The following is a 26969-nucleotide window of genomic DNA, read 5'->3' as shown; positions in this document are numbered from 1 at the left end:
TGTAATTTATTAAAACCCTAATTTTAGCCAATGGTGTCAACCATCCATCTCCAACTGTTTTTTTACCCCAACAAACAACTAGTGAATCAGAGTTGAACCTCTGGTAAAATGTAAAGGCAGTGTAATAGGCAAGCCAAAGTGAAAAGTCAAAGATCTGATTAGTTGGCCCCTATGCCTTTAGTTGTTAATCACAACACACTAAATAAAGAGCAGACCAGGTTCTGTCAGATGTAGGATATAAATGGACATGAAATCAGCCCCCTACCCTATGCTGTGATAGGTAGGATGCTACATTAGCCACAATTCCCAAGAGACAATGATAATAAGCCAACCGCAAAGCCACTTTAGTTAATTCCTACTGCAAGCCTCTGATTCAGAATCTAGGTCATTGTGTTTCAGGCATAATGGAGAGGGAAGAGCAGCTGGTGGGAAGCGGACCTGGTGCAACTCACCAGTGCAGAACTCCTTGCTCACGTTGTGGGGCACAGTGATCCGCCGGTAGACAATGGGCTCCGACTCCAGGATGTTCTCATCGTGGCGGTACCGAGTAGGCCTTTCATTTGGGATGCCCCGGGAACGGGTACCAGTTCTCCTCTCGTAGGTATCAATCTCTTCAAACACAGCTGCCTTGTCAAAAAGGGCCAGGTTCCCTTCAAAATCAAAATCTGTGTCTGGGATCTCCTCGATATCATCCCCAAAGCACTCGTCATCTTTATTCTTCATTTGGCCATTCTTTAATCCACTTTTCTTTGGAGTTGCCTGATTTGGGTGTCTGCTACTAGATGACCCTGGAGGGAAAAACAGGGACTAAGGTCAGTATGCCGACAGTAAGTGCTCAGTGGAAGTGGAAAATACATTAGTGCTTTATGGAGAGTGTTACAGGAATCAAAGTGAAGATTGTAAAGAAAGGTAAGCTATTCCTAGATCGTATTAAGTAGCACAAACTACCACAAATCTCCTGGAATAATAGATTTCATATATTACCTAAGTAATAATAAATATAAAATAAGTACAACTCCTGGAAATCCTAACCAGTTCTACCCTTCACAAGGAAACTGGTAATGACAGAGGCTTTTTAACAACTGAATGTCCAAAAAGTGGAAGGGTGCAATCCCTATCAAAATAACACCAGCATTCTTCACAGAGCTAGAACAAACAATCCTAAAATTTGTATGGAACCAGAAAAGACCCCAAATAGCCAAAGCAATCTTGAAAAAGAAAAGCAAAGCTGGAGGCATCACAATCCCGGACTTCAAGCTAAATTACAAAGCTGCACTCATCAAGACAGTATGGTACTGGCACAAGAACAGACACTCAGATCAATGGAACAGAATAGAGAACCCAGAAATGGACCCACAAACGTATGACCAACTAATCTTTGACAAAGCAGGAAAGAATATCCAAAGGAATAAAGACAGTCTCCTCAGCAAATGGTGCTGGGAAAACTGGACAGCAACATGCAGAAAAATGAACCTGACCACTTTCTTACACCATACACAAAAATAAACTCAAAATGGATGAAAGACCTAAATGTAAGACAGGAAGCCATCAAAATCCTAGCAGCACTTCCAACAGATCCTAGAGGATCCATCAAAATCCCAGAGAAGAAAGCAGGCAAAAACCTCTTTGACCTCAGCCACAGCAACTTCTTACTCAACATGTCTCCAGAGGCAAGGGAAACAAAAGCAAAAATGTACTACTGGGACCTCATCGAAATAAAAAGCTTCTGCACAGAGAATGAAATAAGCAGCAAAACTAAAAGGCAACCTACAGAATGGGAGAAGAGATTTGCAAACAGCATATCAGATAAAGGGTTAGTATCCAAAATCTATAAAGAACTTACCAAACTCAACACCCAAAAAACAAATAATCCAGTGAAGAAATGGGCAGAAGACATGAATAGACACTTCTCCAAAGAAGACATCCACATGGCCAACCGACACATGAAAAAAATGCTCAACATCACTCATCAGGGAAATACAAATCAAAACCACAATGAGATACCACCTTACACCAGTCAGAATGGCTAACATTAACAACTCGGGCAACAACAGATGTTGGCAAGGATGTGGAGAAAAGAGGATCTCTTTTGTACTGCTGGTGGGAATGCAAACTGATGCAGCCACTCTGGAAAACAGTATGGAGTTTCCTCAAAAAATCAGAACTACAATATGACCCAGCAATTGCACTCACTACTAGGTATTTATCTAAGGGATACAAGTGTGCTGTTTCGAAGAGGCACATGCACCCCAACACTTATGGCAGCACTATCAACGATAGCCAAAGTATGGAAAGAGCCCAAATGCTCATCGATGGATGAATGGATAAAGAAGATGTGGTGCACACACACGCACGCACACACAGGGGAGTATTACTCAGCAGTCAAAAAGAATGGAATCTTGCCATTTGCAACTACGTGGGTGGAACTAGAGCATATTATGCTAACCGAAATTAGAGAAAGATAAATATAGGACTTCACTCATATGAGGACTTTAAGAGACAAAACAGATGAACATAAGGGAAGGGAAGCAAAAATAATATAAAAACAGGGAGGGAGACAAAACATAAAAGACTCTTAAATATAGAGAATAAACAGAGGTTTGGGGGAGGGGTTGAGGGGGGATGGGCTAAATGGGTAAGGGGCATTAAGGAATCTACTCCTGAAATCACTGTTGCACTATATGTTAAGTTGGATGTAAATTAAAAAAATAAATTAATATCTGAAAAAAACAAACAAACAAACAAAAATGAAAGTGGAAGGGCAAGACCTTCCCACAGGTCTGAGTGGTTTGACCCCAAATGTCCAGGAGTAAAGAGAGAAATACCCCCAGAGTAAAAGAAGATCAACTCTTCATAACCTGAAGTTCACAAAAAAATACTACTCAACTGGCTCCGAATTCTATGCTTCCCAAGCAAACAACCTTCTAATTTTTAATGTGGTCTTAGCCTAGAACCCAGCAGGAGGGAATCTCTGGTTTAGAGAGATTCCAGATCTTGAGCCAGATATACATCTATCACTGTAAGTTGTTATTTTGACTTATAAACCTGTTTTTAGATCTCTCTCTCTTTTTTAATGTTTATTTATTTTTAAGAGAGAGAGAGAGAGAGAGAGTGCGAGCAGGAGAGGGACAGAGAGGGACAGAATCCAAAGCAGGCTCCAGGTTCTGAACTGTCAGCACAGAGCCTGACTTGGGGCTCAAACTCACAAGCACGAGATCATGACCTGAGCCGAAGTTGGACACTTAACTGACTGAGCCACCCAGGCACCCCTAGATCTCTTAATGTGATCTTTTCTCAGAATTTAATACTTGTAGGGAAGCAATTTCTGAACCATAAACCGACAAGGATCATACGGACCTGATTCTACAGTGACCACACCAAGATGCACATCAACACCAGAACAGCAGACACTCTCTATCTGGCCACCACACATCAGTCAACTACTTTTCTAGCAGCCAGGACAGAAAATCCCACAGAATTCTCCAGACCATCCACTCCTAGAGAATCCTGAATTGAGTTTATATTCTGACCATCCTGAAAGGGTGGACCAGGCTAACGGTATGCCAAACTGAACCTCCAATATGGTTTAAATAAATGTGATGTGCTTCCCTTTGAAAGATTGAGCTCTTTAATTACTGAAAATACTTAAATAGAGGTTAGAATGATCACGAGCAAACTCCTTCACATACAGCATCCCAACGATACTGCTCTAACTTCTCACAGCAACTCCCTTCTACCCCATGGAGGAGCCAGGACACCTAGGCTCCAGCTGCAGTTCTCGTTAACATGTTACATAATCTCAATTTCCTTGTATGTAAAATGCTCACTGTTTTATCCCCAGCAGAGTTCCTAGCACACAGCAGGCAGTCAATAAATATTTGTTTAACGAATTAATCAACATTGGCAAGATCAATTGCAATAATTATTCTAAAAGATGTGTACTGTGCAAATATAACTCGTGTCCCCAAGTCTTCCTATTGCCAAATATTGGTATAGAAAAGGGCTGAGCTGGAAGATGAGATTTAGGCCTCTGAAAATAACTAAGCTTGGCCAAAATTATAAAGGAGAGGAAGATCTAGCTGAGCCACCATCAACAGCTTGGATTATAAAACAATGACAAGATTGTCAAAATGTGGGTTAAGTTCTAGTTCCAGTAATCTGACAAAATCATTTAGTGAGAGCATGCTATGTGCCACAGCCAGGTAAATAACCAAGACATGCTGCTCAAAAAGGAAGGAGGAGAGGGGTAGCTGGGTGGCTTAGTCAATTGAGCGTCCAACTCTGATTTCGGCTCAGGTCATGATCCCAGGGTTGTGGGACCAAGCCTTGTGTCAGGCTCCGTGCTGAGTGTGGAGCCTGCTTAAGATTCTCTCCCGGTCTGTCTGTCTGTCTGTCTCTCTCTCTCTCTCCCCCTCCATCTACCCCTCTCCTCCGCTTGCACTCTCTAAAATAAATAAATAAATTTTTAAAAATTTTAGTAAAAAAATAAATTCTTAAAACTCTGGCAACAAGTTGCCATGAGACCTTTTCCCATGCAAAAACTGTAGGAAGCACAAATGTTCATTACTGGGGCAAGGGATTCTTGATTTCAGCTCGGGTCATGATCTCATGGTCATGGAATCGAGCTCCTTCTGCTTGGGATTCTGTTTCTCTCTCCACCCTTCCCCGCTTCGTGCTGTAACATAAATAAACTTTTTTTTAAAGGAGGAGTGATATATAAGCAAGCAACTAAAATACAACGTGGTAAGAATTATAACAGAAATTTATATAAAGTATCACAGAAATGTGGACGAAAAAAGCAGAGCTGGATTAGGAATGGGAGTGCAGGCATGAAAATACAAGGTCAGGGTAACACCCTCAGCAATAGAAGCAGGCAGGGGAAGAACTAGAAAAAAGTCCAGTATACAGGACTAATGTTCTGCCTCAATATAAATCAAAGCATACTATTAGAAAACAGGTCTCTGGCCCTGTGGTCTTGGCATACCCAGGAGTGTAAAGAATGATCCACTGGGATGAAGGGAGAAGATATTTCATACTCTATTTTTTCTTTTAATTAAAAAGAATAAGAAATTAGGCTTTATGAATTTAATGTTCAGCTAGAAATTGGCACCCTTATGAGGTTTCATGACAGCCAATCACTGCCAGTACTTGAGATGTTGGAAGAAAGAGTGATGTTCCATAACAGGACGTGTATCCGTGCAAATGGACTTGCAACAATTTTTTTATGGTAAAATGTATGTTAACATAAAATTTACCATTTTAACGACTTTTAAGTATACAGTTCAATGGCATTAAGTACATTCACACTGTTGTGCAACTATATACATTTTTAGCTACTAAAGCATACTAAAATGAGTAAGTGGCTTAAAAAAGATTCCTATAAACTATGCATTAAAGATAATACTAATAATGCAATCATAAGTGAACAAAAGAATGGCAGAGCTAACACCTCTCCGATTCCTCTTACAGGCCTTCGTTAGCTAGAATGAAATTTTTAAAAAATTGATCAGATCTAAGAAGACGGTCTCCCAAATTCAAAAAAGTATCAAGGTTATTCCAAACATGAATCCATATGGACTATCATTGATTAACCTCACCCTAAGTGTATATTCTACATCAGGAGTCTGCAAACTGTTTGGCGCTCACCAAATTCAGCCCACTGCTGTTTCTGCAAATATGTTTTCTTGGAACACAGTCACACTCATTTGTTTACATACTGTCTAAGCCCACTTCTGTGCTGCAAAAGCAACGTTGAGTATTTGAGACCGAGACTTCATGACCGGCAAAGCCTAAAATATTTAACATCTGACCCTGTACAGGAAAAGTAGGCCTCTCAGAGAGAGGTATTCTTTCCAGTTTTGCCTTTTTTTCAGCTACTACCTTTCCAGCGATGAAAAAAATTTTTAATTTCTTAATTAACTGAACCCAGGACCGGCTCTTTGAACCTCTGTTTCATTCAAAGTGTTCAGGGTATCACTTATTAGTCTTTCAACTCCACACTCAGTCTCTGTGGTGTTGGGCTGGGACTCCACAACTGCATTTCTCCTCCTGTCAGGTCCCACTACCAGTAGTAGACATGTGAAGAGAGTGGAAGGAACAAGGAAGGAGGAGTGACACGGGACGGTCTCCTTCTTGTTCGCTTGCTGTTCACACCAGCATTGCCCTGGCAGTCGGTTCCGGTCTCCCGTTTTCCTTTCCGCCTCATGCAGACAGAACAAGCTTCAGTGCAGCTCCCTAGAACTAATGGCACCAGCTCTGAGAAGCCTCTTCTCTGAACTTCAAGTTTCTGGTAACAGCAGCCTGTTCCCGGTTTCCCCTCCCTCAAGGTCTCTTTTTGCTTTTTTGGTCTTCTAACACCTACTTAACCAATTCTATTAAATTTCTTCTGAAATAACTAGTATGGTTACTATTTTCTTAAGTGGTATACCAAGATTTAAGAAAATGAGTGACTCACAGCTAATCACTCTGTTCTAACCAAGTATTGATGTTTAATAAGCAAAAAAGTTTTGAACCATTAATAAAATATTCCTTTAAAAATATTTCATGTTTATTTCATCCCTTGTAAATTGTAAAGGTAAAGAACTTTCTGAATTACAGACACACAGATATACACAGAAATAGTGCTTACAGCTCCAACCCTAAAATCTCAGACATGGGCCAAGATTAAACACAGACCAGTATAGATGTTAAAGGGCCCATCTTCTCCCAGTGGGGATGAAAATCTTAATTGACTTGAGCTCAAAGTAGACAAATAGAACAGACTAACCAGATTTGCTGTTGTCTCTCACCCAACAGAAAGCAGGTATCTAGAAACATTAATTCCCTTAAACAGATCAAGTGATCAAACCATAAAGCCAAACCCCTAATCACTGCTGCTACCAATGGGGAACAGCTTAGCTATAGACAAAGCAAAAACACAAAATTAGTAAGGTAAAATACTAAAGAAATAAAGTCAGCCAAGGTCCTATTGCTGCCCTGGATTCAGTCCTGGGAGCCAAGAGAAGATGCACCTGGGCTTCATCTCCTCAGAGGGACAACACTGATTTTTGTTTTTATAGCTTTACTGAGGTTTTATCAGTACACAAAAACCTGTACATACTTAATGTATACAATTTGATGAGTTTGGACATATGCAAACACTTGTAATACCACGACCACAATCAAGGTAATAAATATCTCCACCTCCCCACCACCTCCAAAAGAATCAATGACTCACAGTTATTCACTCTGTTGAAAAAGCAAATATTAATTTTCCAATAAGCAAAACATATTTTGAACCATTAAACCAAATTTAAACCAGTATTACTGTGAAAGTTTACTTCGTGTTTATCTAGTCCTTTTTAATTTGTTCCTCTGTTTCTCATATCTCATGTACATAGCATGTATGTATCGTAGAAAAAAAGCCAATCAATTGGTGAGCCCATCAGGAGTTGTGTCACAGAAATGTTTACTTTTACAAAAGGAAGTAAAAGAAACCTAATGAATTAATAACATCAATATTAGAAGTCAAATACTTCATGCTTATTTTAAGGCACTATTTAGGCCAAAGCACAATTTCCCTGAAGCTGAATATAGTTTATCTGAAAGAAAGGAATCGGGGTGGTCTCCAGGAGTCTCTTCATGTCAGCCAACTGTACCTATAATCATACCACTGTTCACTGAACCCAAAACACACTTCACATTTCACCAGGACAGAATTCTGATCAGTATTTTTCTATATTCATTTTTAAAATTTTCATTAAGCATCTGCTATCCACTAGGATCTGTGTTAAGTGCTGGAGAGTCAACGGTGAACAAGATCAATATAGCCCCTGTCCTCACCTAAAGTTACTCTCACCCCCCTTTACTACCATTCCCAATCACTTCTGCAGACCCAACAGTCAAACTGCCTGTATCTTCCACCATGACACTTGCGATAGGCCCTTGCCACAGGTAAGCAATTTTAGAGTTTTTTGCCCTGTAAGCAGATTCTGTTGTTGCCTATCTAATGTCCAGATCTCTTCCTCAGAACAATATCCATTTTTGTTCAGATAGATACCATACCCTCCTCTCAGGGGAGGGAACAGGTAAATTTCTAAATCAATCATGGTGGTTCTCATGCCAACAACTGATTTAAGCATGGGCACGTGAAGAATACTGGTCAAGAAGACAGAATGGGGTGAAAGGTGGAGAGTAGATCTTACAGCAGTTTCTAATAACAAGGTTTCCTCATTCCTGAAGAACTTTTGATTCTCAATCAGGGGCACTATTATGCCCCAGTGGGACATTTGACAATGTCTGGAGGCATTTTTGGTTGTTACAATTGGGGGTGGTTGGGAAATATTCCTGGCATCTAGAAGGTGGAGTCCAGGGATGCTGCTAAATGCTTGTCAACTTGCAGAACCTATGCAGCTGGCACCATCTTAGGCTTTGATACGCACATTATCTCAGCTATCTTCAGACAACCCAATTAACCTTAGCATTCTACCAATGAGGAAACTAAGGATGTTCCAAACCGATATGTCTAAGTTAGGACTTGAACTCTGATCGGTCAGATTCCAAATTCCATGGTATTTGTGGAGACAAGAATAAGGAAACCATGTAACTCTGACAGACCTAGGCAAAGTGAAAAGAACTAGCAGAGGATCATGTCTAGAAAATGAGCATAGAAGGCAAAAGCAAAAAACCTATTCAGTACAGCACAATGGTAAAAAAGGAATTCAAAAGCAACAGGAAACAAGTATTCCTTTTTTAGAAGTAACTTTTTGTTAATATATGTTCTTAATAGTGCATAAAATATACAGAAAATTGCAAATATTCACTTAACTTTTTTAAAGTTTATTCTGGAGTGGGGGGAGAGAGGGAGAGAGACGGAGGGAACACTCAGGGGAGGGGCAGAGAGAGAGGGAGGGAGGGAGGGGGAGGGGCAGAGAGGGAGAGAGAGAGAGGGAGAGGGAGAGGGAGAGAGAGAGAGAAAGAGAGACAGAGAGAGAGAGAGAGAGAGAATATCCCAAGCAGCCTCTGCAATGTCAGCATGGGGGCCCGATGCAGGGCTCAAACTCATGAACCATGAGATCATGACCTGAGCTGAAGTTGGACGCTTAATTAACTAAGCCACCCAGGTGGCCCGAAAATTGCAGATATTCACTTAACATTTTGATACGTTCCCTTCTAGTCAAAAAATATGCATCCATCTTATAAAGTTTTGTACCTTGCTATCTTGCTTAGGAGCTTCTGTTTCATGAATGATTTCTCCAAATATCTTTTTATAAGATTTTTTTATAGGGGCTCCTGAGTGGCTCAGTCGGTTAAAGCTTCCGACTTCAGCTCAGGTCATGATCTCATGGTTTGTGAGTTTGGGCTGACAGCTCAGAGCCTGAAGCCTGCTTCAGATTCTGTCTCCCCCTCTCTCTGCCCCTCCCCCACTCACACGGTCTCTGTCTCTCAAAAATAAATAGTAAAACATTAAAAAAATTTTTTTGAAGATTTTTTATAGACTATACCCTATTGATGTATACCATGCCTACTGATGAACTTTTAAGCTATTTCTCATTTTTACTGTTACAGACTCAGCCCAAACACACCATCTTGATGACTCCAACTGAAAGATCACCCCCATCTGACCACCTGCAGCAGTGTGGGTACCGTTCATCTAGCACTTGCCCCATACTACCTACTTTGTTCTGCAGTTATCTGTGTTTTTACTCTAACTCAAGGACAATGTAAGCAAACAGAGGGCAGAAATTTGTCATTCAGACCTGTCACCCAATTCTATGCCCTGTCTACCATAAATACACAAATCTCTGAATTCATAAAAACAACCATCTAAAAAAACAAAAAACACCCCATACAAACAACAAAAGAGTCTAAAGAAGTCACTAAAGAAAAGGCAACTTGAGATGAACTATGAGAAAGAAAGGTAGCTATCAAATCTTTGCGTGACTGAAAAAGACAGGAAGATGAAGCTGTCAACAATAAAAGAGGGGGTATGAGGCAAGGGCTTCAGAGGAAAGGAGTTCAGTCATGCCCAGTATGAACGGACAATGAACTATCCTGAATCTATCACAATGACAGATGAAGACAAGCAATTATCAGCTTGACAGAAGACAGGGCAAAAGCAGCAAAATAGGAAGCCACTTTGGGGTCAGCCTTAAGATTCTATAAACATCACTTGCAACCAAACCAGAGTGGTGTCTTCAGAAGGTATCAGGTATTTTCTCACACTCTGAATACAGAGCTTACATTCACTCATTTGACAAATATACACCAAGGATCAGCTATGTTCCAAACACTGCTAGGAAAGTAGACAGCAAAAAAGGTTTCCAAGAGGAAATACTGACATCATAGGTCAGCAAGAAAAAGATAAGAGATTATAAAGTAAATGAAAAGCAAGCCAATATGCTCAGTTGTCTCTGATTCTTCCTTTTCCTCATACTTTAATACAAATATTGGGAAGTCCTGAGTGAATCGGCTGTCTCAATACTTGGCTTACTCAGCCCAAGTGCCTGGCTCTATGTTTAAAATGGCCTTTGGCAAATAATTAAAACGTGTTTGTTTGAAATATAATATATATAAAACTAAACAGCAAAGCTCTTATTTAGAATTTAAGATAATAAAATATTGGGGGGGGAAATAAAAAAATAAAATGGACTTTGGCCACTAGGAGAGAAAAGCGCTTCCCTTGGAAAAGATAAACAGTGCTTCACAGATTTCTTTACCTTTCAATTACAAAGGCCAAGTATGTGTTAAGACTAGAGGCTGGCCGCCTTCCTGTGCCATTTTGCTGCCAGCCTTTGGCACAAAAGCCCTTTGGCCAGGATAACTTACAACAAACCCATTGTTGTGTAACCCTCAGTGCCACTTATTTATTGGTTTTTGTCACACACACATTGTAAAAGGGAACTTTGTCCTGCACTTTTAGCACGCTAAAGGGCACCTGAAGGTCAATGGCAAATGTTTTAATGTCAGACTCAATGGGCTTCACGAAGAGATAACTGAGAGCATCTGGAACCTTCTTTTCCACTCCCCAACTTCTAGGCCTTGGTAATAATTCAACTTCTTGGGCTCCAGCACCAAGAAGGCACATCCAGGACACATCCAAGGAGGTTAAGAAGTTATAGTAGGACCTCGGATGGTGGGATCATTGGTAAAATGAACAGACCATACACAGACCTGTATCCTTAGCCAGTCTCAAATGGTTTCCCTCAGCTTCCGAGGACTAATATTCCATTCATCTACTTGACAAATATGGAGCATGTCTGGGATTCTCTCTCCCTGCCACATACACACTTGCACTCTCTCTCTCTGTAAAAAAATATATAATTAATTAATTAACTTAGGACCGCCTGGATGGCTCAGTTGGTTGAGCATCTGACTCTTGATTTTGGCTCAAGTCATGATCTCCTGGTTCGTGAGACGAAGCCGCACGTCAGGCTCTTTGCTGGCAGCACAGAACCTGCTTGGGATTCCCCCCCACACACATACCCCTTCCCCACTTGCATGTGCACACATTCTCTTTCTCAAAATAAATAAACCTGTAAAAAAAGTAAATAAAATCGCTTGTGCGAAATCTCTCACAAATGTTGGATTAGGTAACTATAACTAACAAATCCCTCAACAACTGATCACTAACCTTAACAGAATACTTAAAAACCAGAACTGAAGAGGGGTGCCTGAGTGGCTCAGTCAGTTAAGCATCTGACTTCAGCTCAGGTCATGATCTCATGGTTCGTCAGTTCAAGCCCCGTGTCGAGTTCTGTGCTGACAGCTCAGAGCCTGGAGCCTGCTTCAGATTCTGTGTATCCCACTCTTTCTCTGCCCCTCTACAACTAGCACTCTGTCTCTGTCTCTCAAAAATAAAATAAAAACGTTAAAAAAAAATTCTTAAATAAATTAATTTTAAAAAAACAGAACTGGAGATTATATTCCTACAGTTTACCAATCTACTAGTTTCAACATCAATAAACATATACCAGGAAAATTTCTATTTACATATATCTAATGAGAAAAATACTTAATCTCTATTTCTTTATCAATGAAAAAAACAATGATAATCTACATTACAACTGCAGTGGGAAGAAACCAATCTATTTTCTTGGAATCCTTAAAATCCTCTGGCAGACCTTTCTACTCATCTTACAGCGTTCACTAAACAAATAAATAAATGCAACTCAGTTAAGCATCTGACTTCAGCTCAGGTTATGATCTCACGGTTCGTGAGTTCGAGCCCCACGTCAGGCTCTGTGCTGACAGCTCAGAGCCTGGAGCCTGCTTCGGATTCTGTTGTCTCCCTCTCTCTCTGCCCCTCCCCCGCTTGCACTCTGCCTCTCAAAAATAAACATTAAAGAAAAATAATAAAAACAAATAAATGCAACTCTACCTATCACAAACCAATTCCAAGCCACATCTCATCATCAAATTCCCAGGTCACAGACATTTTCCAAACTAATCTGGATTCAGAAGAAGTTCTCTGAAAGAGGATAACTTTTTTTTTTTTTTTTTTTTTTGCCATGATCCCTTTACCCTATTTATGTGCACTTAATAATCTAGGGAACAGACTAAACAGCAAAAACAGAAGCATCATCCACCAGGGGATACTTTTTGAGAGTGACCCAACTTTTTTACCAGAGTGACTTGTTAAAGATCAAATAAATTACTTGCTTGACGTTAACTGCACTCTTTCAAGAGAGTTGCTATAATTGTTGGTAAGGGGAAAAAAATTCGATAGCCTTACCATAACATCCAGCAATCATACTCCTAGGTATTTACCCAACTGATCTGAAAACTATGTCCACATAAAACCTGCACACAAATGTTTCTAGCAAGTTTTGTTCATAATCATCAAAAGTTGGAATCAGCCAAGATGCCCTTCAATAGGTAAACGGACAAACTTTGATACATCCATACAATGAAATATTATTCAGCAATAAAAGGAAATGAGCTATCGAGCCACAAAGACATGAATGATTTTTTTTTTTTTTTTAGTTTGAGGGAGAGAGAGTGCGAGTGGGAGAGTGGGGCAGAGGGAATCTTAAGCAGGCTCCATGCTCAATGTGGAGCCCAACACAGGCAGGGCTCAATCCCACGACTCTATCAAGATTCAGACACTCTGGGAATGCAAGCTGGTACAGCCACTCTGGAAAACAGTATGGAGGTGCCTCAAAAAACTAAAAATAGAACTACCCTACGACCCAGCAATTGCACTACTAGGCATTTATCCACGGGATACAGGTGTGCTGTTTCGAAGGGACACATGCACCCCCATGTTTATAGCAGCACTATCAGCAATAGCCAAAGTATGGAAAGAGCCCAAATGTCCACTGATGGATGAATGGATAAAGAAGATGTGGTATATATATACAGTGGAGTATTACTCGGCAATCAAAAAGAATGAAATCTTGCCATTTGCAACTACGTAGATGGAACTGGAGGGTATTATGCTAAGTGAAATTAGTCAGAGAAAGACAAAAATCATATGACTTCACTCATATGAGGACTTTAAGAGACAAAACAGATGAACATAAGGAAAGGGAAACAAAAATAATATAAAAACAGGGAGGGGGACAAAACAGAAGAGACTCATAAATATGGAGAACAAACTGAGGGTTACTGGAGGGGTTGTGGAAGGGGGAATGGGCTAAATGGGTAAGCAGCATTAAGGAATCTACTCCTGAAATCATTGTTTCACTATATGCTAACTAATTTGGATGTAAATTTTAAAAAATTAAAAATAAAATTAAAAAAAAAAAATGATTCGGACACTCAACGGACTGAGCCACCCAGACACCCCAACATGAATGAATGAATCTTAAATGCACTTTAAGTGAAAGAAGCCTGTCTCAAAAGGCTACCTACCGTGTGATTTTAATTATGTCATATTCTGGAAAAGGTGAAACCTACAAAGATGGTGAAAAGATCAGTACTTGCTGAGGCAGGGGAGAGGTCATGGAGGAAAAAGTGGAAAGACTAAACTGGTGAAACAAGGGATTCTGTATAATACTGTAATGATGGATACAAGGCACTGCAGGTTAAAACTCAGAACCTGAGAGCACAAAGAATAAGCCTTAAAATACGCAAATTTTTAAAAATTCATTGAGGTGGGAGGATCCCAGAATGGGAGGCAGAATGTGACAAAACAATCTGTTACAAATGCATAAAACAAGTCAATGAAGGGAGTGTGGTACAGGTTAGTAATTCTGATAGTGCTATACCTGTGCACTGGAACTGAATGATTTAAGCCCATGGACAACAGATGGTAGGAGACCAGTCTTTCACTGTTAGAGTGAAAGGTGACAGATGAGAAAATAGAGGTGGCTAGAGTGACGCAGGTAGTGATGGATTCAAGCTGGAGACATCAGTATGAACTCATGCTTAGCTTCATATAGTACAGAAGATTACGTATAAAAATAGTATACATGTATATACACTGGTCAAGTATACATATATCTATTTCCCTGCTCTGTCAGCCAAAAAGAGGGGCACCTGGGTGGCTCAGTCTGTTGGACGGCCAACTTCAGCCCAGGTCATGATCTCGCAGTCGGTGAGTTGTTCAAGCCCCACATCAGGCTCTGTGCTGACAGCTTGGAGCCTGCTTCAGATTCTGTGTCTCCTTCTCTCTCTGCCCCTCGCCTGCTCATACTCTGTCTCTCTCAAAAAATAAACATTAAAAAAAAATTTTTTTTTTTTTAAAGGCAACACCCAGCAGCAATGAGCATAGCTAGCACCCAGGTAATGGCTTATAATACCACTCTCCAATAAAATAAACAGGGATCCTTGGAGACATGGCTGATTCTAGGGGTAGGGCAAAAAATACAGAAGAAAATGTGGCTCCTGGGTGGCTCAATTGGTTGAGCGTCCGACTCTCAATTTTGGCTCAGGTCATGATTACAGGGTTGTGGAAGCGAGTCTTGCATCAGGCTCTGCACTACGTGTGGAGCCTGCTTAAGACTCTCTCTCCCCCTCCCCTCTGCCCCTGTCCCACCTTCATGCTTGCACTCTCTCTCTAAAATAAACATTTATAACAAAAAGTGATTAGAAGATAAACCTGGAGCATCTTGTAGGGCCAGAAAGTAAAGAAGTACTGGGGAAAAAAACCTATCCACAATAATGGGGGAAATGTCCAAGGAAAACAGGAGCTAACCAAAACAGCTCCCAGTGGCCAATGCCAAGCACTAAAATAAAGCAGTGATGAATTATAACCTAAAGTGTAAGATAAATACTTATAAGTCCATACTGATAAAAATAAATAACTGAATAAACATGGGAGAAGAGACAAATCTCTGGTGCAGAAGAATTCCAAGCAATGTATACAGATACTCTGCATAACTTTCTACTTAGAGGTGTGGGCTGCACACTGACTTCCTTCCAATATAGGAGGAGTGGGGAGAACTCTACAGAAAAATGTGACATACACACTTCCCTCAGCCAGGTGATCAAGGTCAACATCAAGTCATAAACCATGTTCACAGTACATACCCTTGATATGAAGTGATGAAAATAACTTTTATCACTGTAGTCTTCCACCCTAAACACATAACCCCAATCTAATCACAAGAGAAACATCAAATCCCAATTGAGAATATTCTACAAAATACCTGACCAGTACTCGTCAAAACACTCTAGGCCACCAAAACCAATGAAACTCTGAGAAACTGTCAGATGTAAGAGGAGACATGACTATTAAATGTAATGTGGTATGCTGGATGAGCGTCTGTAACATGGACATTAGGTAAAAACTAAGGTAATCTGAAGAAAATACTTTACTTAATAATAATGTATCAATATTGGTTCATTAAAACTGTAACAAATTTACCTTAGTAAGATGTTAATAATCAGAGAAAAAAATACTAGGAAAAATGCTAATGAAGGTTATCTCTAAGCACATGAGATTATAAGCTGCTTGACTACATTAACTTTAAACAAACAAGTCAGTGTTTTCAGTAAAGAAAAAAAAAGAGCTTTAAGTGAGAATAAAGCAAAGCAGAGAAGGTTAAAGTCTAAATGAAAATAGTAAATTTCCTATCCAAGCATTCTTTAGTTTTTCAAAAGATGTGGAAGTAACAATTCAATTTTAGTCTCAGGTTTTCACTGTCAATTCAGACAGTTACTTAAGCAGTGAAGGAATGAGTCCTGAAATACATTTTTTTAAGTTCCAAAATTTCAAGAGTTTATTCATGAAATCAGGGCATTTTCAAATGTAAAAATGTTGGCCCCTAACACAGATGCCACACAGATTCTGGTGAATCTGTTATAATTCATTTTTATAACATTATTCTAGTGAATGCATTAAAAAGCATACCAGATTCTAGTGAATTAATTACAGTTCCATAGTGAGTACATGGCATTCAACAATTTGTTAGTGCCAAACACAACTAGGCTATCAACACACCAGTGCATATTTTCCTTTATGTGTTAGTAAGGACAGTGAATATAGCAAATTTAAAATTGTAGTCTGTCGGAAGGGGTGCCTGGGTGGCTCAGTCGGTGGAGCATCTGATTTCTGCTCAAGTCATGATCTCATAGTTCATGGGTTCGAGCCCCACGTCAGGCTCCGCACTGACAGTGAGGAGCCCGCCTGGGATTCTCACTCTTTCCTCTCTGTCTCTGCCCCTCCTCCACTCACACTTTTTTCTCTCAAAATAAAAAAAATAATAAAAACAATTGTAGTCTGTCAGAGACCGTCCGATCACAGACATGTATAAGCCAATCCCTTCCTTTCCTCTGAGGATGGGAGCCAAATCACAAGTTAGCCAAGAATTTCCTGGAACAGTCAAGTGTAGACTCAACTCAGACATCACCACCACCATCTGTTACCAGATTGAAGACAATAATCGCTTTCGTCCACGTGAACTCCAGGCAGGTTACTGACTTTTCTTGAAGGAAGTTAAGTGGGGGAGAGGGTAAGGAGCTGGTATGAGTCTCTAACAGCTTATTTTCTCTCCCTTAATCTCCTGAAGGGGTAGACCTACAATAAGAGAATCATGCTGTATTTTTGAGAAGCTTTACCAGCATCCCTTTTTACTAGGGTAACAAAGAATTTGTTTACAGAACAGCAGTGGATAAAACCTTATAGCCCTGAAACACAAGGGTAAGAAGAAACATCAACTTGATCCAACTTACAAGAGTTGTGCCGACGACGGAAACTTTTGGACTGACTCAAGGATTCCGTGTGCCTGTCCACATAGCTCTTTGAGCACTGCTGCTGCTGTGGGGAAACGGCAACATCTTGGCTCTTCACATCTGTCCTCTTAGGGATATTCTGAGGGGCACTGCTGGAAGAGGTTGGCTTCTTCACCAGCTTGCCTGTGCCATTCTGATTGATACCCACTTGGTACCCAACACCAGAGGGGCCTAATTCTGTCTGATGAAGGTCTCCAAAATGTTGATTTTCTCCAGGACCTGGTATCTCCAGAATTTTTAATTCTGTAATGTCACCTGCCCTGAAACACACAAAAGAGTCCAAGTCTCAAAACTAATAGTGCCATACTCATGTTCATAGCAGTATTCTTCCCAAGAGCCAAAGGGTAGAAACCCGAGTGTCCACGGTAAGATGAAAGAACAGATAAACAAAATATGGTACAGACTTACAGTGAAATACTTACTAGGCCTTTAAAAAAATTTTTTAATGTTTATTTTTTGAGAGAGAGGAAGGCAGAGTGTAAGTTGAGGAGGGACAGAGAGAGAGGGAGACACAGAATCCGAAGCAGGCTCCAGGCTCTGAGTTGTCGGCACAGAGCCCAAAAAGGGGCTTGAACTCACAGACCGTGAGATCATGACCTGAGCTGATGTTGGACACTTAACTGACTGAGCCACCCAGACACCCCACCAGGCCTTTAAAAGGAGGGAAATTCTGACACATGGTACACCATGGATGAACTTTGAAGACAGTATGCTAATAAGTAAAATAAGCTATCACAAAAGGACAATTATTAAATGATTCTACTTATAGGAGATATTTAGAATAGTCCCATTCATAGAAAAAGAAGGTAAAAAATTGGTTACCAGGGCTGGAGGAAAAGGAGATTGGAGAGTTAGTGTTTACAGGGTATGAAGTTTCACTGTGGGGTGATGGGAAAGTTCTGGAGATGGATAGTAGTGACAGGAGGCAAAGCTGTGGAGGTAACGGGGACCAGATCATACTCATATTACATTTTTCTAGTGGCTGTAGGGAAGGTGGAAAAGCTAGCGGGAAGAACACTGAGTGAGGAGATCAAGCAAGAAATAGAGGCAACGAACAGGGCAAGTGACAATGCAAATGGAGAGGGGAGGATGAAACCAAGAGACATTTGGACTCCATAGGGTTTGGTGACTAAGCATGAGGATCAAAGAGAAAGAATTTACAATGATTCCTAAGTTTCTAACTCGGAAAGGTATAATTAGTTACCGATTAAGGGTAGACCTTTGAAAGAAGAAACCTACAGATAACATGATGAGTTCAGCTTTGAAAATCTTAAATTTAAGATATTTTGTGGGAGCAGGGCGCCTGGGTGGCTCAGTCAGTTAAGCGTCTGACTTCAGTTCAGGTCACAATCTCACAATTCATGGGTTCGAGCCACATGTGAAGCTTCATGCTGGCAGTGCAGAGCCTGCTTTGGTTTTCTTTCTCTCTCCCTCTTTCTCTACCCCTTCCCCACTCACGCTTTCTCTCTCAAAATAAATAAATTAAAAAAAAAAAAAAAAGAATATGTGAGCAAATTTCACATATTCATTAAAAAAAAAAAAAAAAAAAAGATATTCTGTGCAAGGGGTGCCTGACTGGCTCAGTTGAAAGAGCATCCGACTCTTGATCTCAGGGTCCAGTCCTACACCGCGTGTAAAAACAGAAAGATATTTTGTGGGACATCCACCTGGAAATGACCAATAGACAAAATAAGTGTCAGGAGTTCAGATAATGGGTCTAAATTAAAGATCTGGGGTCTCAATGTGTACGAGGGTACACATGAAGTGGTCGAGAGAGATTACAGACAAAGAAAAGAATCAAAGACAGAACTTTGAGTAAATCAATCTTAAGTGAGTAGAAGAGGGGCGCCTGGGTGGCTCAGTCAGTTAAGCATCCAACTTCGGCTCAGGTCACGATCTCACAGTTAGTGAGTTCAAGCTCCTCATAGGGCTCTCTGCTGTCAGCACAGAGCCCACTTTGGATCCTCTGTCTCCTTCTCTTTCTGCCCCTCCCCCACTCACATACTGTTTCTCAAAAATAAACAAACATTAAAAAAAAAGTAGAAGAAAAGGAACGTGGTGTCGGGGATGTAAAGGAATGGAAGAATACATGGAAAGAAAACCCAAAGGAGTGACAGAGGAACTAAAAGACAACACTTCAACAGGCGGCATCTGAGTTAACGTTAGAATGAAGACACTGCTGCAGAATTTGGCAATTAGTTCATTTGTAACATTGAACTAGCGAGAGCTAGTTTAGCAAGACGGTAAAATTAGAAAAAAAGACAATGGTGGGGAAAAGAAGAACTAGAGAATGAGGCCACAAAGGGAATGAAAACAGACTATTTTGCTCTGAAAAGAACCGTGGGTATAAAGAGAAAGGAAAGGACGGGCAATACCTAATGGCACATGCAAGCTGTGGGTGGACGTGGGTGTTGGAGGGTGTGAACTGTGGGGGAAGGCTGGGAATGTTGGAATGCAAAGAGGAGAAAGACAGTATAGAGGCTGATAATGAAGACACAAAAGACATGGAGTAGGGTGTCAAAGGAGACAGAAAAGGATAGTATGTGAAGCGTACAGGACAAGGGTAGCCCTGAACACACAGGGTATGTCTTCTATTGAGATTTTAGAAGGGGTTAGAAATAAGAATTGAATACTCCTAAAGATTACGTGAAGGTACTTTTTAGAGAGTCGAGGAAGCTCTCATATGACCATTCTGTTGTTGCTCTAACCTAAGAAAGGGAGGCTGTATGACAAACTGGTGAAAAGAGAGATGTGAAGACAACAACTGAACTTGCAGACAACTGAACTTGAGATCAGTTAAGCATCTGACTCATGGTCAGTTAAGCATCTGACTCATGGTTTTGGCTCAGGTCATGATTTCATGATTCATGAGATCAAGCACTGTGTTGGGCTCTGCATTAACAGCTTGATCCTACTTGGTATTCTCTCTTCCCTTCTCTCTCTGCCCCTCCCCTACTCATGCTTGCTCACACTCTCTCTCAAAATAAGTAAATAAACATTAAAAAGAAAAAAAAAGAAAGAAAAATACATTTCAGTAACTAAGGACCTCAGCTACTGGAGACAGTGTGCTTCTGGAGATAAATTACAATACAAATCTAAAAGAGAGATACATTTATGCAGTGGGGGGAGGATCAATAAAGGCCTTAGATATAAAAAAATACAAATAATAAAAATCTGAGAAAGAAAATAGAAAGATTATTCTGAATTTGACCCACTTAAATAATATTGAGTGCTTGACAGAGATGAGAAAAATATTTGACAAACCCCGATTCATTGGCTGAAAGTTAATTATGACACAACACAAACTCTATGCTGAAACAGCAGCTAGACTAGAAGAGTTAAGACTTCAAAATCTCACCTGACAAGACTCTCCTCAAAAGCAGCCCCATACAAGAGAACGTCGGCAATCGGACCTAGATCCAAGCTCCACAGACCACGAGACTAGATTTGAAGAAATCAGGACACTCACCTGAAGGTGACTTCTGGCACGAGGCACTTCACTCCATTGTGGAAAGGCCGGGTGAGAGAAATGGTCTGGCTGATCTGATCCACTGCTGACACTCTTCCCTGATAGACCCCCAAGCTATCACCACAGTTGATGGACACAATACTGCCCAGCCAATCCGTAGCCATGTTGCTGATGTGAGACCACTGTAGAGAGAATGAGCCATTCAAATCTTGAGAAACAGACAAATCTTTAATTAAAATCAGCAAATATTATGTCAGGCTCTGAACCAGGTGTTGCTTAATAATACATATTCTGTCACATCCTTAATTGAAGTAATAAAGCAAAAAAAATAAAACTTTTCTGTGGGGGGGAGGGTGCCTGGGTGGTTCAGTCAGTTAAGCGACCGACTTCGGCTCGGATCGCGATCTCGCGGTTTGTGAGTTCAAGCCCCGTGTCAAGCTCTGCGCTAACAGTTTGGAACCTGGAGCCTGCTTCAGATTCTGTGTCTCTTCCTCTCTCTGCCCCTCCCATGCTCATGCTTTCTCTCTCTCTCAATAATAAATAAACATTAAAAAATTAAATAAAAAAAAACTTTTTTGGTGGGAATGCAAACTGGTGCAGTCACTACGGAAAACAACACGGAAGTTCCTCAAAAAATTAAAAATAGAACTACCCTATGATCCAGTAATTGCACTACTGCATATTTACCCAAAGAACAGATGCGATGTTTACATACATACATACACACATACATATACACACAATGGAATATTACTCACCCATAAAAAAGAATGAAACCTTGCCATTTGCAACAGCATGGATAGAGCTAAAACATATAGTGCTAAGCAAAACAGGCCAGTCAGAGAAACACAATTATCTTATTTCAATCACATGTGGAATTTAAGAAATAAAACAAGCAAAAAGGGAAAAAGAGACAAGTCAAATAACAGACTCTACAGATGGATAAAGATGTCACACACACACACACACACACACACACACAATGGAGTATTACTCAGCAATCAAAAAGAATTAAATCTTGCCATTTGCAACTATGTGGATGGAACTAGTGGGTATTATGCTACCTGAAATTGGTCAGAGAAAGACATGTATATGACTTCACTCATATGAGGAATTTAAGAAACAAAACAGATGAACATAAGGGAAGGGAAGCAAATAAAATATAAAAACAGGAAAGGGGACAAAAACATAAGACTCTTAAATATAGAAAACAAACAGAGGGTTGCTGGAGGGATGTGGGAGGGGGGATGGGCTAAATGGGTAAGGGACATTAAGGAAGACACTTGCTGGGACAAGCACTGGGTGTTATACACAGGGGTGAATCACTGGAATCTACTCCTGAAATCATTGTTGCACTATATGCTAACTAACTTGGATGTAAGTTAAAAAAAAAAAAAAATGCTGAGGGGATATATATATATAAGCAAAAAATAAAATAAAATAATATAATAAAATAATAAAATAAAATAAAATAAAATAAAATAAAATAAAATGACTCTTAACTATAGGGAACAAACAGATGGTCACCAGAGGGGAGGTGGGTGGGGGGATGGGTGAAATACGTGAAGGGATTAAGAGTACAACTCATCTTGATGTTCACTGAGTAATATATAGAATTGATGGGTCACTGTACTGTACACCTGAAACTAATATAATGCTGTAGGTTAACTATACTTGAATTACTTTTGTTTGTTATATTAATGAATAAGCAATATAATTTAATTTATAAAGATATTATAATTGTTTTAAAGAAAAAACAGTAAAGATAATATTTACCTAGACATCTAATCACACAAACTACAACCTTTTTATAACTAAATCAACTTTGACAGGAAAATGGGAGGCATCAGTCTACCCAATTTCAAGGCTTATTATATGGGTATGGTAATCAAAACTATGTGGTATTGGTGGGAGGAAAGATATATAAATCAATGGAATGGAATAGAAAACCCAGAAACAGATACACACAAAAATGCCCCAAAATGATTCTGACAAAATGCAAAAGTAATTCAACCAAAGTAACATAGTTTTTACAAATGGTGCTGGGGCAAATGGATATCCATCAGTAAAAAACTAAACCCTGACCTAAGTCTCATAATGCACACATTTATTAAAAATGATTACAGACTTGGGGCACCTGGGTGGCTTAGTCGGTTGGGCATCGACTTCAGCTCAGGTCATGATCTCATGGTTTGTGGGCTTAAGCCCTGTGTCGGGCTCTGTGCTGACAGCTCAGAGCCTGGAGCCTGCTTCTGCTTCTGTCTGCCTCTCTCTCTGCCCCTCCCCTACTTGTTCTCTCTCTCTCAAAAATAAATAAACATTAAAAAAATGTTTTTAAATAATTATAGACTTAAACGTAAAATGTCAAACTATAAAACTTTTAGGGAAAATATAAGAGAAACCTTCAGGATCTGGTGAGGCAAAGAGTTCTTAGACCCCAAAAGCACAATCTATAAAAAGAGAAACAGATACACTGGAGTTCTTCAAAACTAAAAACTTTTGTTCTATAAAAGACCTTGTTAGGAGGATAAAAAAGACAAGTTACAGAATGGGGAAAATATTTTTCCAAACCACATATCGGAAAGAGACAAGGGACTAGTATATAGAATATATAAAGAACTCTGAAAACCCAGTAGAAAAAAAATCCATTAAAAAATGGGCAAAAGACACAAAAAGACATTTCAAAACAGAAGATATACAGACAGCAAACAAGCACATGAAAAGATGTTCAACAGTTCAACATCATTAACCATTAGGGAAATACAGTTTAAAATTACCATGAAAGATCACTACACATCAACCAGAATGGCTAAAATAAAAACTAGTGACAACACCAAATCCTGGAAAGGATGTGGAAAAACTGGATTCCTCACACACTGCTGATGGGATTATTAAATGGTATGGCCATTGTGGAAAACAATTTGGCAATCTATAAAAAATATTAAAAACATGCAACTATTACATGACTCAGCAACTGCACAACTGGTCATTTATCCCAGAGAAAGCAACACTTAAGTTCACACAAATAAGCCCAAACTAGAAACCAAGATGACCTTCAATGGGTGAATGGCTGAACAAACTGCGGTACCATAGAGAAAAAGTAAAAAAAAAAAAAAAAAAAAAAAAAAGCCAACCCCATCAAGTTACATTCCATCTGATTCAATTTGTGTTAACATTTCTGAAATGACAAACTACAGAAATGGAGATGAGTTGTTCCCAGGGTTTAGGGAGGGGCTGAGGCAGGAAGGAAATAGGGATGGCTATGAAAGGGCAACAAAAGGTCTATAAAAGGGATCCTTGTAATAATGGAAATATTCTGTATCTTGACCACATCAATGTCAATATCTTAGTAGTGATACTGTACTACAGTTTTTGAAAATGTTATTACCAATGAGGGAAACCGGGAAGGGTATATGGAATGTTTCTGTATTGTTCCTTACAAGTGCATAAGAATCTACAATTATCTCAAATAAAAGGTTTAATTTAAAAAAATCAGGGTCCCCTGGGCTCAGTCAGTTAAGTGTCTGACTTTTGATTTCAGCTTAGGTCATGATCTCACACTTGGTGAGACTGAGCCCCACATGGGGGGGGGTGGGGGGTGGGGGCTCTGTCAGCCCAGAGCCTGCTTGGGATTCTCTCTCCCTCCCTCTCTCTGCCCCTCCCCTGCACTAGCACACACACTAGCTCTCAAAATAAACATTACAAAAATAAAAAATAAAAAATTTTAAAACATCAATGTCTCCTACCACATTAACAAAATAAACAAGGAAATCACATATGATATCAATAAATGCAGAAAGACAGGGGTGCCTGGCTGGCTCAGTTGGCAGAGCATGTGACTCTCGATCTTGGGGTTAAGTTTAAGCCCCACATTGGGTATAGAAACTACTTAAAAATAAAATCTTTAAAAAATAAATAAATACAGAAAGATAATCAGAAAAAATTCAATATCCATTCATGAAATCAAAAAGGGGGGAGTGAGGGCATCTGCAAAACAATTATAGTGAACACCATATTAATGGTGAAATAATGAATCTTTTACCCCCAAAGACTGGGACAAGGCAAGGATATCCACTTCCATCATTTCTACTTCTAATCAATACCATACTATAGGTTCTACACTGCAACAAGAAATAAGAAGCACAAATTGTGGAAAGGAAGAACTAAAAATGTCTTTACTTATAAACCATATGATTGACTGTGTATGTAGAAAACCCTAAGAAATGTACCAACTAAAAAAATCCTACTAGAACTAATAAATTAATGTAGCAAGGTCACAGGATACATGCTCAATTTAAAATAAACTGTACTCTCAGTTTATTTTAGCAACAAACTGAAAATAAAATTTTAAAATACTATTTGTAGTACTATTAAAAACCATAAACTTTACTTAGGATTAAAAAAAAACCATTACTTAGGATAAATCTAATGAAAAACATGCAGAACTTCTACAACGAAAAATATAAAAGACCACTGAGGAAAATTAAAAGAGGATCTAAATAAATGGGAGAGATGTACCACCTTCATAAGTCAAAGAGCTCAACGTTGTCAATTCTCCCCATTCAAATACAAATATCAATAAAAATCCCAACTGGTCTTTTTGAAGAAACTGAAAAACTGATTCTAAAAGGCATATGGCAATGCAAAATACTTAGAACAGCCAAAATAATCATGAAAATAAAAAACAAGGCTACATGTTTTATACCACCTCATTTTAAAATTTACTATAAAGCTATAGAAAATCTGTGGTGTTGGTGCAAGGCTAGACAAAGAAATCAATGGAACAGAACAGAGCCCAGAAACAGACCCACACTGACTTCCAAGCAAGGTACCAAGATAAATCAATAAAGAAATTCAAGTATCTTTCAAAAAATGAACTAGAATATACAGGAGGAAAAATAACCTTGTATTCCTATCCCATACCAGATACAAAAAAATCAATTTGAAACAAACTATCTAAACATAAAAGCTAGAACTATTAAAGCTACTAAGAAAACAGTATCTTAGTGACCTTGGGTGAGAAAAAGCTTAGACAAAACACAAATAAGTACTAATCATAAAAGAAAAAAAAAATCTGATGAATTAGATTTCATCAAAATGTAAAAGTTCTAATTATCAAAAGTCACCATAAAGAATATAAATTGGAGGGGCGCCTGGGTGGCTCAGTCGGTTAAGTGTCCGACTTCAGCTCAGGTCACGATCTCACGGTCCGTGAGTTCGAGCCCCGCGTCGGGCTCTGGGCTGATGGCTCAGAGCCTGGAGCCTGCTTCCGATTCTGTGTCTCCCTCTCTCTCTGCCCCTCCCCCGTTCATGCTCTCTCTCTGTCTCAAAAATAAATAAAACGTTAAAAAAAATTTTTCAAAAAAAAAAAAAAAGAATATAAATTGGAAAAGATGCAAAAAAAAAATATATATATATATATATTTTTTTTTTTTCAGTGAGACCAACTGGGAGGCAACTAGAGCAGAGCATCTGAGAGCTGATGGTAAACTGTAACAGATCAATGGAGATGGAAAGAAGTTGACCTTTCATATAGGTGGTCTGAATCTAATGATGGTTTAATATGATAGGTAACAGAAAGGAAGGGGAAAAAAACTACCGCTAAGAAAATAAAAGGTGAGTGGAACACACATAATCCCACAGCCTTTATTTTTTTTTATAGAGTCAACACCCGTTTATTGACCACCTTCTTTTTTTTTTTTTTTTTTTTTGGAACAGAGAGAGACAGAGCATGAACGGGGGAGGGGCAGAGAGAGAGGGAGACACAGAATCGGAAACAGGCTCCAGGCTCCGAGCCATCAGCCCAGAGCCTGACGCGGGGCTCGAACTCACGGACCGCGAGATCGTGACCTGGCTGAAGTCGGACGCTTAACCGACTGCGCCACCCAGGCGCCCCAATCCCACAGCCTTTAAACACATACCATCATGTTGTGCAACAGCAGCAGCAGCACCCAGCATTTACTGTGCATTTAGTATGACTCAGCCAAAACTTTAGGGGCATTCTTCCCTTCAATCCTCATGACAATTCTACGGGGTAGCTACTTTACTATCCCATTTTATTTTTTAAAAGTGTTTTAAAAATGCTTATTTATTTGAGAGAGAGAGAGACAGAGAGAATGAGCAGGGGAGTGGCAGAGAAAGAGGAAGAGAGAATCCCAAGCAGGGTCTGTACTGACAGCACAGAGCCCAACATGGGGCTCAAACTCAAGAACCTTGAGTCATAACCTGAGCCGAAATCAAGAGTCAGATGCTTAACCAACTGAGCCACCCAAGCACCCCACTTAGTTTTCTTATTGAACATTTAGAGAATTCCATCTTTCACAATTATAATTAATGCAGCAAT

The 26969-nt window shown here is 39.6% G+C and overlaps 1 protein-coding gene across 5 annotated transcripts in view; it reads right to left on the bottom strand.

Annotated features, from left to right (window-relative positions):
• EDC3 (enhancer of mRNA decapping 3) overlaps window positions 1–26969 on the bottom strand; it is a 60677-nt gene that overhangs the window by 21662 nt on the left and 12046 nt on the right. For all 5 annotated transcript variants that reach the window (XR_009263956.1, XM_058737054.1, XM_058737050.1 and 2 more), the window contains exons 2-4: window positions 20627–20808; window positions 17098–17417; window positions 453–788 (exon numbers count right to left, since the gene is read on the bottom strand). Coding sequence is in view for 4 of the 5 variants with exons in the window: in XM_058737054.1 (XP_058593037.1) it covers window positions 453–788; window positions 17098–17417; window positions 20627–20790 (820 nt within the window). In the remaining variant the exon portion in view is untranslated. The remainder of the gene's footprint in view (window positions 1–452; window positions 789–17097; window positions 17418–20626; window positions 20809–26969) is intronic.

Source organism: Neofelis nebulosa, chromosome 7, assembly GCF_028018385.1.
Source record: "Neofelis nebulosa isolate mNeoNeb1 chromosome 7, mNeoNeb1.pri, whole genome shotgun sequence".
Classification (NCBI taxonomy): domain Eukaryota; kingdom Metazoa; phylum Chordata; class Mammalia; order Carnivora; family Felidae; genus Neofelis; species Neofelis nebulosa.
Note: the sequence above shows the minus strand (reverse complement) of the source record. Positions and strands in the feature narration are given on the sequence as shown.